Here is a 12,783-nt window from a genome sequence, read left to right as displayed (position 1 = left end):
CATAAAGATGGCCTCCAAGGGCTATGTCTTGTTCAATTCAGGCCTGAGGCCTCAAAGCGGCATTTAAATGGTCTCGTGTCGTCCATGATTGTTAGCAGGTCATAAAATTACTCTAAAAAGGGAAGACACTGAGTTTGGGTGTAGCAGGAGTTCCATTATATACTCTAGAAATAGGTATTTACCTTATCTTCAAGTCTGCTTTACTTGAATTTACTGTCCATATGAAACTGTGAAGTTGCCGTGTCACAAGTCACAAGTTACTACTGCTGAATCCAAAGAAATAAATCCAGCTAGGAGTGAAAACACTGAGAGCTGAACTTGCTTGTTCCTTCAGAAACCAGCTGCAGAAGATTGGGTTCGGTACGCTTCCACATGTCCTACATTGTTTGTTGTTTCTGTGTTTCCACAGGCCTTGAATAGGGGTATCGCTGCTGTCAAGGAAGATGCTGTGGAAATGCTGGCCAGCTATGGGCTGGCGTACTCCCTGATGAAGTTCTTCACGGGTCCAATGAGTGACTTCAAAAATGTAGGTCTGGTGTTTGTGAACAGCAAGAGAGACAGGACCAAAGCAGTTTTGTGCATGGTTGTGGCTGGCGCAGTAGCTGCTGTATTTCATACCTTAATAGGTAAGGTCACTTCACATCTAATTAGTATGTCTTAATTTTCTTCCCTTGCCTGTTCTTCAAACTGATTAATCTGTAGGCTTAAGATTTCATTTGTAAGTGCAACAGGAGGTGCAAAAGAGATTAAGTCTCTTGGGCTGGTTTTGTGCCCATCCACGCAATTTTTATTCCTTTTCAAACAGGTTGTTAAGTGGCAGGTTCCACACCCAGGGCTCTCTTCCCTGGCAGCAAAACGTGCTGCTCATCTCTTTCAGTCAGGTGTGTGAGCAAAACTTTGCCAAGGTTGACAGGTTGCATGAAGCTGATAGATCAGTCTTACTGTGAGGTCGTGATGATCAGCTAGCAGTATCTGCCCGAATGGGTTTAGCAGGACTTCAAGGTGTGCTTGCTAGGGCTGTTCGTCAGAACATGGTGGCATTGTTGGTGTACTCCCTCTGTACCTATCCCTTTGCTACTTACCTCATGGTAAAAAGCTCTAAGCAAGTAGGTGCCAGCATTCTCATTAGAACATTGGGTATTACTCTCTGCTAGTGCTAGTCATCATCCACTTCTGTTGAACAATTAATCTATAAGAGAAGAAGTAGTTACTAAGAGGACTTTATGCCAGACTGAGACCAGCTCCTTGAGTGTACTCTGAAACAAATAAAATACATAAGCAGATATGAACTGCACATAAGTAACGCAGTCACAGGATTTGCCAGTTTCTGAGACATGAAGAAATGGGATATCAGCCCAAGCATCAGCCACAGCAATAAAAAGCCATGTGACCCAGAAGACTAACTTCATCCTCTCCAAGAACTGCACCAGATTCTCCGCTCCTTCTGGCTCATTCTACAGAGTCAAAACTTGTGGACCCCAGCAAGGAGGGACGCTGGAGGAAGAAGCAGCGAGTGCATTGCTTTCAACAGGTAAAATCCTGAAAGCTCGGAGCTCTATAAGGGATGGGAGGAGGGAGGTAATGCAATAGCCTAAGGAGGCTTGACAGGCAATAGGGCTGAATAAGACGACGAGCAGTAGGATGTCATTCCATCACAGAAGGATGGGAAATGAGAGTGTGATGGCAGTATCCAGAATTGCGAAATTACAGCGTGGCCCAGAAGCGAGGCATCATTCATTATCAGTTGTTAGTATCTTAAGAGCAGCATGTGCTGCTGCTCAGCATATAGAATAGAACAGAACAGAACAGAATAGAATAGAAATGAATAGAATAGAATAGAATAGAATAGAATAGAATAGAATAGAATAGAATAGAATAGAATAGAATAGAATAGAATAGAATAGAATAGACTATTTCAGTTCCTGCCCGAATGGGTACAAGAGCCAGATGGTAAATACGAATGGCCCCTGCTTTTATCCTTTAACAGCCTGCCAGCTGTATGTACCAGCTTCATGTGCCTCCCAAGCACTCCAGTGCGTTTGACCATCATGTCTCGTCCCACCGCTGATATGGCAGCCCTGTGCTGTTTACTTTTACCCCATGTTATGGTCATAATAAATGCTTTCTGTAGTGGCTCACTAGCCGTGGCAGCTCTGTGCCAGGGATAAGCTGTTGCTAATTTTAGAAGCTGAATCCATGCGTTCAAGTTAATTTAATTCAGTGGTATGGATTGGTCACTTCCTCAATATGTTTACAGATGAGGCTGCTTTATTGAGTCGGTATTGTAAACTTTGGGCTGTTTGTATGTTTGGCTCTCCATGTCTTTGCTTGGAATATTTCTTCAGCGCCCAGAGCTGCTCGTCTAGTTGCTCACTTGTTTTCCTGCCAATGCTGGTCAAAGTTTTTGGCTTTGCCAGCTGGATAAATAAATATTTGCTAGTCATCCAATATTTTATTTTAAGCTACAATAGATTTTAGGAAAAAGTTGAAGTATAACTATCAAATTTCCAGGTGAAATACATAGCTAAATTTTCCATGTGGGACTTCTTGTAGGGAAGTGTCTGGGACAACCATTGCAAAGCATGCCAGATAAGGTTCTTGCCTTTGCCTGGAAGTAAATCCCTGATGAGTTCAGAACCTCTGAAATGCCCTCTCTGCAGATAATGGGGCAGGGAGGAGGGTGGAAGAAGAAAGAAGGCTGTACTCCCCATACTTTACAGTCCCGAATTAAAGGGCTTCACACAATCTTTCAGCTGCTTATTATGGCAGACTGCAAAATATTTTTTAGTATTTTAACTTGTCTATGCCTGAAAATATGCAAAGGCCACAGCAGAGACTGGCAGAGTGCCTGAGATGACGGAGTTAGTCAGATTCTAGCACCAATTGCCTGGGTAATGTTGCCAAGTTTTATGTTCCAAGTTTCCTTTGAACCTGTTTCAAATCCTAATTATTCTTCTCTGACCCACAGGTGCACAACCTGCCTAGCAGGAGGAAGAGGAGTCCAGTGACAGACAGGCAGTGTCCTAGGACTTGCAGCTACTCCCCAGCAGCTGTAAGCCTGTGACAGGCTATTTACAGGAGACAAATACAGGTTACTGATGCTCAGCAGATGAAAAAGAGAAAAAGAAACAGCACTCAGAGGACTGAGTTTCTTCCACGTGCTGCATGTATGGGGCTAAGGAAGATGACATGACTGTCAAAGCCCAGGAAGGAACAGGGAACAAAAAGCCCAGTGAAATAAGGAGTACACAGTGACCACAATGAATCACCACATTTCTAACTGTGATAGAGACTATTTGCAGTCTGCAGACACAGCTCCTCACAAACAGCAGCCTCTGCTTGTTTAAAACATCAAAACAGACCGTTTCACCCACCTGACTCACACTTCATTGCTTCAGCACCAGCTCCCCGCTACTGCTTCCCCACCAGAGCTAATGCAGTCATCCGCGGAAGTGACTGGCTGAGCCAAACCACTCTAACTCACAGTTGCAAGCTCTGGGTCCCCAAGTCATCACCCCCACGCACATTCCCATGAATGTCCACAAAGTCCTCACCAACAGTTCTTATCACACTCCTGTACAGGTAGCAGTAAGAACCAAGAAATAAGTTGACCTTGACTATAGAGATTTGAAACCATATTCACGTCCCACTGATAATGCTGCTGCAAACGTCGGTCAGTACAGTATTCCTGGATTTTCTGTTTCAGTTGCAATCTGGAAATACAAGATAGTATGTTGCCTTCCTTCCTTTATGCTATTTTGGGGGCAGCTACTGCCACCAGTTAGGGTTTCCTGATGGTGGTTTCCTATGTAGCCAGGGTATAAAGCATCATGTTATTTCACAGATTGGCTTTTGGTGGGAATATTGGGCTGTAAGAGAAGGGATTCAAGATGCTAAGCCTCTCTGTGCATATTTTTGACATCTTACTAAATTGCCAGCTTGACAGAGAAAAATAATTTATATAACATTATGCTAACATAATGCATTTCATGGTGTTGCTGATAAGCCCTCCATACTAAGTGGGTCCTTTTAACACCAGTGTCATGAAAGACGTGCACATTTTCTTTGGCAATAGAACAGAATTATTCAGCCTTTCACTAGTTTACTGAGAAAGAGTATACCGAGAAAGTTTATTTCCTTTTGCATATTAATATTCCTTTCCACAGCTCTCTGAGGTTCTGGAAATGACAAGGCAGAAGTTACTTTGGGGAAACATCCTCTTTGTTTAAGGAGAGTTCCTTAACTGGTGCCCACTACATCTGATTAAAAACTACATGAGTGATCATTTGCCATCACCAGGGAAAAAATGTTGGAACTTCAGTAGCCAGGCAACTGGCTACTCCAACTACATCCAGTAGCAGACTGGATGGTCAAGACATGCGAGTGATTTGTTTTGTGCCAGTTTATTACTGACAGGCTAGTGGGCATGGGCCACTCCCTGCACATATTGCACAGGGCAAAAATTTAGCAGTTGCTAGTAATTCCACTGATGCTTTCGAACTTCCCACATGCATAGTCACTGCATTGCATAGAAGACCTGCATACAGAGTGAAACAGGTGTAATCCCACCACTTCCAGCATGGAATTTTCATTACTGGAATTTTCTAGAGACTAGGAGTTACAGAGTGGTTTGTGACAATCTGAGGGTTTTTTTCCAGTCAGTCTTGTTATGATGTGCCCGCTGTACTGGCTTGTACTCAACATTTTGCCCTGGAAAAAGATGATAGCACATGAATACAAATCAGAATATAAACCAGGCTTGCTTTTTTTTCTTTCATTCTAAAAGATGATAAAATATTATTCATTAAAAATGCATCCTGCTTCAGCATCTTCAGATGGCCGTTGCTAAAGCAGTAACGTGCAAACCCAGCTGTCCCAATCTTTCTCCCACAGCAGGAGCAATTTATTATCAGCAAGGTATTCAAGGCAAAGGGAGAAGGAAGAAAACCTACGACTGAAGCATTTTTGGAATTTAGGATAGCAATGATCAATTTTTAGTTAAAACAGGCTAATTTTGAGATTTATGAGATGATGGCCTACCTAAAGGTATTTCAGAGACCAACAGTCATTGATGTATTTGGGAGAATAAGCTAATGCGATTTTGGAACTAGAGCTGAGCACAGAAAAAGATGATTGCAGTAATCAGTCTGCATTGAGATGCTCCTAAGCTGTTGGGGTTTTTTGAATTCATGTATTACTATGAGCAAAAAAGTCACAAAGCCTAAAACACTGATCATCTGGGCTTTCACAAGGGGGACACAGGCTTTTGCTTCTGCTTTAAGTCAGGCTAATTGAAGACATAAAGAAATCTATGTACCCTGTGCCCATCTCTAAATGAAGATTTGCTGTTGAGATTATTTTATTTATTTTTTCAAATTGGCATTTTCCCATCTGCCCAAATCACTTAGCTGAGCAAACTCGTGACCAGCACCAGTTTTGGCCATGTGAGCCATCATTCTGAAGAGCACCAGAATAGATTTTTACTTCTCAAGTCTCCAAGTTCATTTTTAAAACTAGCAGTGAAGTATGAAACTGGAATGCATCTAAAAAGAACAAAATTTAACCCAAAAACTTTTTTGGATTATTTTTTTTTTCCTGCAGTAAAGCTAATATTTACATATGTAGTTCTGTGTTTAGAAGTAAATGGTATCGCTTCCTGTGAGGGTTTCTTTATGTTTTCTTTATGATATGAGTATAACATGCTGGGTAGAAGACAGCTCCAAAATGGCTATGGTACAGCTATTTGCTTGAGACTCTGGCATCATTAAGAGTGTGTTCAGTTGTTTTAAGAACATCTGACGTTTATGTGCTGGTAGTTGGCTTGTTAGGGAAATCAGTGTAGGGAAGGGGAGATCCAATTAGGTATGGAGTTTTGAGTGTCATTTCTTAAGCTCTTGGGCCTTAAAACTCAAGTGCAAAAGCCAACAGCAAGAATTCCTGCTTAAATTCTGTAGCAAAACTAATCCGTAGACATCAAAATAAATGAGGTATTAGAGGAGACAAACAGGCAGCTTGTCTTGGAGTTGGACTTCTCTGTTTTGGTTGAAATGATGCAAGGAATGGGAAGAGCCATCTGCTTTACATTCATGAATACTCTTCAGCTCTGTTGTCTGTGTTATTAATTTTCTACCATGCTTCATAATAAGTTTGTAAGGTTGGCCAAGGTTAAGTTCTAATTGCATCAGCAATTGCTTTATTCACAGCTCAGGGACACATGTCTGTGTATTTGTCAGTAAATCTCAGCTTGCTGAGTCCTACTTTCTGAGTCTGGAAACATTCATGGACATCAGCAGAAGCAATTGTGTGCTTTCACCGACATGTGGAATGGTTGACTATTTTAAAACTAGCTTTTAGGCTTAGCCATTGCAATTTTAAAATCACCACCACATTTAAAAAGTGCAGTTAGACTTTTTTGGCTTTGGATGGGAGAGAGAAAAAAAATCTTAAAGCATACAGACCACAGTGCTGATATCACTAGAAATCTTACAACTGTGGTACTGTGGGCTGTGGTGGTATAAGCCCCTTGAGAGTGCCCTGCTAATGAACTACAGCCCTGTGGTGAACTGTCTGTTCCTAGAAGTGAGTCATCAGCCTCTGACCCCTCTGATTCTGTGAATTTTTCTGTGCTAATAAACTTAAAAAAAACAAACAAACGAACAAAAAAACCCACCATCTCAGTGGCTTTTAGAGCCAAAAAAGTTGCTTATTACTCACTTTTTAAACACTTTCAAGGTCTTATTTAAAGCAGGTGAAGTGCATGGAGAGCATGGAGGGTGACTGCTGCGGCGTGCTGTCTTCCCAGCGCCGCGCTGCTGGTGGAGGGCCCTCCACAGAAGCAGGTTCCTCAGCACCTGGACTCTGATGCTGTTAGTCCCCATGTAGGGAATAAGGCTGGTGTGTTTCCTGCAGCATTTTTAAAGTTTTTGTATAGAAGAAGTGTAAAGCAACTTCAATGGAACCTAACAGGCAACTCAGTGAATCTGACCCTCACAGGTGGTTTGCCTCGTGTGCTTTCCAAACAACTTCTCCTTATTCAAATAATGTTGATTCAGGAACATCTATGTACTGCCCTGCCATAAAGACAGTTTTCCATGAGGACTTAACACCAAAAAAAAAATATCCATGCATAACAGAGTTTTCAAAATACTAGTGAAAACGGTGTATGGGTATTCCTACAAAATCAAAAAGAGGCTGTGCTTGATGTGTGACTGGATTGCAGGAAGCACAGGAATACTGAAAGAGCTAAACTGGCCTGCCTGAACTGAGGAAAGGTTGGAGTCCTGGTTTAGATTTCTTGCCTAACTCCCTTCAAAAGGAAACAAGGCTGGGGAGTGCCTCAAGAGGATGGCTAAGCAACCTGGGGATTGCTGGGTGAACTAGGAGACTGCGACAGTAACAGTTATAGCTCAGATGAAAGATATGTAGCTGGGGACCAGCATAGGCAAAGGGGGAGTTTTTAACATTTTAGCATCTTTGGGGCAGTCCTGGTTGTCCGGAATGAGGCTCTTGCCTGTTCCCACTGCTAGTTTTACAACCTTGTTTACACTGTGGTGTTCAGACTGAAAAAGTCTTTTCAGTCCTGTTAACCATTTAGCTACTGTATCCCTAAGCCATCACGAAACCCTGATAACTCATATGATTCTGTAATTGTTTCCAAACACTGTTCTTAAGTTATGAGAGAGAGTTTTAGGCTAAAAAGATAGAATTGGATGACTCGTGTTGCATTTGTCAATCTGATTATGTGACCTGCATGCATGAAAAGGATAACTTTCCTAAAATACCGTACATGAAGATCTGTACAATGATAATAGAGTTGTTATAAAGGGGAAATCATATAGATGTTCACATTTGCAGTAATTATTTTAGAAAAGACGTGAGTGGAAGAGAACTGAGGTACGATTCCCCAGGCACAAGTAATTCTGCCATTACTCGTGTTGGGAGGTTGACTTTACAACTTAGTAGTTCTTTTAACAGCTATTACAAGTGTATAGAGGAAACTAAGTAATAGTATGCAGGTCTAGAACATAGTTTATGAAAGGTTAAAAACTATTTGGATTATTTAAGTGTGCATATTATGTAAATCCCCATAATTCAGAGACCCCAGTCGTAGCTAGCTCTTCCTTATTCCTGCTCATTCAGAGGACTCTGGGGTTATTAAAACAGCTGGATAACATGGGTACTAACAGAGACATAAGCCATTCTTTAGAGAACTGTGTGGTGAGTCCCTGTATTTATGCGGTCTTCGACCCAGTACCTTGGGAAGAGAGGCTTGGCAAGAAGTGGGTTGCCCAACAGTGAAAATTCCTATCTTGGCTTGAAACAGGACAGTGAAATAACATGCTGTCCATCGGAAATGGCAACCCCCTGATTTCCAGTGGTGCCCTTTTCCAACTTGTGGCTCCTGAGATGCCAGCTTTAGATAAATAAGGAAGGAAACTAAGGCTGGTGGAGGCTGCCCAGAGACTGTGCAGTGAAGGGTGCAGCGCCCTGACAGGTCCCAGCAGAGGTGATCATTAGGCAAAGTAAGGGAGAAGCATAATGAATGTGATTTGTTGCATGCTTTTGCAATTCATAGTATCCTTTTACAGCTTTGGAAATGTTTACAGGTAATGTCATGAGAATGTGATGATAATAAATAGTTTCAGCATTTATAAGGTACTACATCCCATGAAATACACAATGCCTGGTGTAAAACAGCTTTTCTAACAAAGAGCCTTGAGTTAATGAAAGAGCAGTAGATTTTCTGGAGTACCCATGTGTTCATTTAGCAAACAGATTTGGCACTTACTCTACCCATCTCCCAACCCAGCCATTTGTTACCACTCCTCTGCCAAAGGTTACTTGCAAAAGAACCATGAGAGCACTCCTTAGTCACGAGCAGCAGCTGGTGAGGCTCTAATATCCTGAGGCCCCTGCAGCTGTTTGCTAAGTAGATGCATGTCTGAGCTCCTAGGCATCACAGGCTTTCAGGTACTTCTGAGTGTGTCGCCCAGAGTCCATATGTAACCTTTACTATTCACTTCTATTCTTGTGTCTCTACAGCATATAGTGATTTGGGGTATTACATTATTAATAAGCTGCATCATGTGGATGAATCAGTGGGAAGTAAAACTCGGAGGGCCTTCCTTTATCTTGCTGCCTTCCCTTTTATGGATGCCATGGTGAGTGCCTCATTCAGAACTGATTTTTAATATTTATGTTATTTTTTTTCTTTGATGGCTTTAGTTCACAATGTCTGTTACCTGGTGGGAAACTCAAGGTGTGCAGAAGGAAAGTATGTCCTTTGCAAGCAGTAGCTCTGGATATACCTGGACGCATCATCTCCTGCTACCTGGAAAAAGCATCTGGGTGGACTTTGAACATCCAGAGATCATGACAAATGTAAAAGAACCTCAGTTGCCTTGTTAACAGTTGCTGTATGTGCATGCTGGAAAGCACCGGTCATCTTGTGATGAGCTGCACTGGTTGTCTGTATGTGTCCTCTCATTCCAGTTTGTAGTGAGAGAGTTGGATTTGCCGTGCATTCCCAGATCACTTGCAGACCTCACAAGGAATAAGCTCAATGTTTTCCCAAAGCAAATTTGTTCAAAAGATATTTCTTACCAGGAATTTTTACAAGCACAGCTAAGTCCAGTATATCTCAAATGCTTGGGCAAGAGAGCCACAAATGGGGTGGGCTGCTGCTTCCCAGTTCACCAGACTTACTGCCTGTGGCCTGCAAAACATAAAAATATGGAAGCTGTCTTTAATGCCTCTACTTCTGTGTAAAACTGGTAAAGGATAACCTTCTCATGGCATGCCTCCACCACTTTTTCTACCACTTTTGCTTGAAACAGTAGCTGACAATAAAAAGAAGTTGGATCATTAAGTTTTATTTTCCAGACAGGACTGACTATAACTCAGTGGGCCAATGAATATTATGCTTCAAATGTGCGTCCAGCTGGTGAATGAGAATAAACATTTTTTCTCTCGGATTATTTAGTGTGATAATCCATCCCGTGTAGCATCTGTTTTATGAAGAAAGGGCAGTTTCATATTAGATCTGCTCAGAAATGTTTATACAGTCTATAAAATTCCCATTCTCCCTGTCAGCCTTGGCAATGAAGAACTGAATGCAGCAGTGCATTCTCTGCATTACTGGCTTAATATTTGCCCAGGTTCACACCAGGGATTGCTGGTACAAAGGAGCTTTGCAAGTTGCTTGTGTACAGTGTAAGCACAAAACAGTATTCTGGACCACAAATATCACAATCACTTCCCAAACTCTTCTCTCCCTTTTTTCAGGCATGGACCCATGCTGGAATTCTGCTGAAACACAAGTACAGTTTCCTAGTGGGATGTGCCTCCATCTCAGATGTCATAGCTCAGGTAATGACTCCCCTTAGCAGTCAGTTTCCATTGTGCTATGGGCTAGATGCTTTACTAAGCAGGAGCTCCTGCACAGAGGCTGTCTTCTCTCTCTATCATGAACACACTGGTGGAAGTGATTCTGTGTGCTGTTCACTGGCTGTTTACTGACTGTTGTGGTTTAGGCTGGACTCAGCCGACTGAATCAAGTCAGTCCCAAACCAATGTCAGGAGAAGAGAATCAGGATTGTTTGAGCTAGGGCCATGTCTTCCAGCACCTCCACAACCTTGTTTCAGAATGGCTGAGAAAGAAGTTATATATACATGTGTACAGCTGGGAAAAAGAAAGGTCAGGCAAAGGGACCAAATGCTGCTACCAGTTCTGAGGCTGACAGAGAGACCTTTCTCCCTCCTGCGCATCCTCCCCCTCGCTTCGCACAGTTGCACTGAAATCCTGCGTGGGGCTTGTAGGTGGAGAAGTGAAGGCCTGATTCTCCAGTTCACCTGTCAGTTTTGCACATGCTGTCTAATCCAGTGAAATCCAGTAGTGTAAGCCATCTTCTGAGGGCCAGTATGACACTGTTCTTCTTACTGGTTCAAAGGGTGAAGGCTGAGAACTGCAGCAGAAGGGATCTATCTGTGTGGTAGCCCCTGGGTGATACAGAAAAGACCAAATGTTGTTTGAACTTTGATTTACAAGAGGGGTGTTAACTATCCTATTGCTTTGTACTAGACACACTTAAAAAACAACATTAATACACATTGCTGGTGGCCAGTGTTGTGGCATTTATATTGAGAACCAAAATACAGCCCTCTTTTTAAAGCATATATAAAAATATTACGAAATGGAGAGTCCAGCACTTGTAAAACAGTTGTGCACTGTCCCATTACCAGCTGAATGGTGTAATGACTGGGTAAGAAAGACAGTAATAACAGTACATCATCAAAGGAAATATGAAGTCAGCAGCACTTAGTTCAATTTTCCATAGCATTTCCCTCCCACTAAATATGAGTAAACCATAAAGCAGGTTGAACCATTCAGTCAGCTGCTGTTCTGTGTTTGGCAGGCCTGCCCCTCTACAGTACTGCACTAAATCCCTGAAGGTAACACCAATTACTGTAAATGACCTTAACCCTCAGGATCTGCTCTCGTTCTGATGTGACCTACAAAGTTTGCTAGCCCTAGCTGCATGTCAGGTCATATACAGCTAAATACAGAAACAAATTCTTATTTTGGCCATGATACACATGCCCTTTCCACAATGGTTGGTGAGTGGGGTGCCAGGATTGTGAAGAGTAGGACACCTGTCATCTTCTCTCAACAAAATATTGCACAGAGCAAGAGCAAATCTGGAAGACAAAAAGTTGTGACTTTCCATACCCCAGAACTCTCTACACCTACATCTGCTCACTACACAAGCAATAGGCGCGCTGGTAGTAGCTAATTCTCCATCGGTAGCTTCATATACAAACTCCTTGTGACTGCCTTTGCTTCTGTTTACTGAAGATTCTTTTGTTGCCAAAGAGGGTTCAAAAGAGCAGTTTTGCAAACCCTTATAAGCAGTGTGGCTTGCCTAATAAACATTTGCACACTGTGATTTTTCTTAAGTGTTTCTCGAGCTCTAGCAATGAAGAGGAGAACGTGCCCCTGAACAATGTGTTTTGTGGTTTTTGTAACTCACTTGAAGGCCAGCATGTCCTAGCTGGGTTGTCTTCAATTTTGCTGTTCACAGCACCAGCTCACAGTTGGCTTTTGAGTTGTGCTCCCCATCCAGAGATGTTTGGAATGTAACAGGCATGCCATCAGCTCTGTAGTTAATGAAGAGAATAATAACATATTAATCATGTGCTTTGCATTTTCTGGATTGAACATTTAATCTTACTAGACTGAATTACAAGTTGTTCGTTAGCCCGAAAGTTTCCATTTCATTTACATCAATGTGGCACTCAGCTGAAGAGACAATGACGAAATACTGAAATTTCACTCAGAAAAGTAGAAAATGAGGATGACATAACACTTCCTGCTTCTAAATGCTGAAGTGAATACTTGAAAACATCTGGCTTTTTAATTGCCACTGGCCTACCCCCACCACCCCCACCACCCCCAAAAAAAAAAAAAAAGTAGGACTTTAGAAGCTGACCGTAGAAGCATGTCTGCAGCCTCAGCGTATATCAGAATAGGCACGTTCTCCTGGGAGGGGTGACACTCAGCCACATGCTTGCTGTGAAACCTTGCCAGATTGTCATGCTAACCTTCTCCTATATATGGCTCCTAGTCTGACACCTGCCCATATCTTCAAGTACTGTTTAACAGAGCTTCTGTATGATGTTAACTCGTTGTTTTTCTCATTTGTGTGACCAATTGCAGGGGGGGGTCCTGCCTAAAGTTTCAAATGCCACAAACTCAAAGTCAGATAGATAATGTAGTCACACATG

At 42.2% G+C, this 12,783-nt stretch overlaps 1 protein-coding gene across 1 annotated transcript in view; it reads left to right on the top strand.

Annotated features, from left to right (window-relative positions):
- ANKH (ANKH inorganic pyrophosphate transport regulator) overlaps positions 1–12,783 on the top strand; it is a 105,563-nt gene that overhangs the window by 62,784 nt on the left and 29,996 nt on the right. The window contains exons 2-4 of the mRNA XM_040586223.1: positions 410–626; positions 9,043–9,161; positions 10,285–10,368. Coding sequence (XP_040442157.1) covers positions 410–626; positions 9,043–9,161; positions 10,285–10,368 — 420 coding nt within the window. The remainder of the gene's footprint in view (positions 1–409; positions 627–9,042; positions 9,162–10,284; positions 10,369–12,783) is intronic.

Source organism: Falco naumanni, chromosome 3 (genome assembly GCF_017639655.2).
Source record: "Falco naumanni isolate bFalNau1 chromosome 3, bFalNau1.pat, whole genome shotgun sequence".
NCBI classification, from domain to species: Eukaryota; Metazoa; Chordata; class Aves; order Falconiformes; family Falconidae; genus Falco; species Falco naumanni.
The sequence above is the reverse complement of the archived record's forward strand: the minus strand, read 5'-3'. Positions and strand labels throughout refer to the sequence as shown.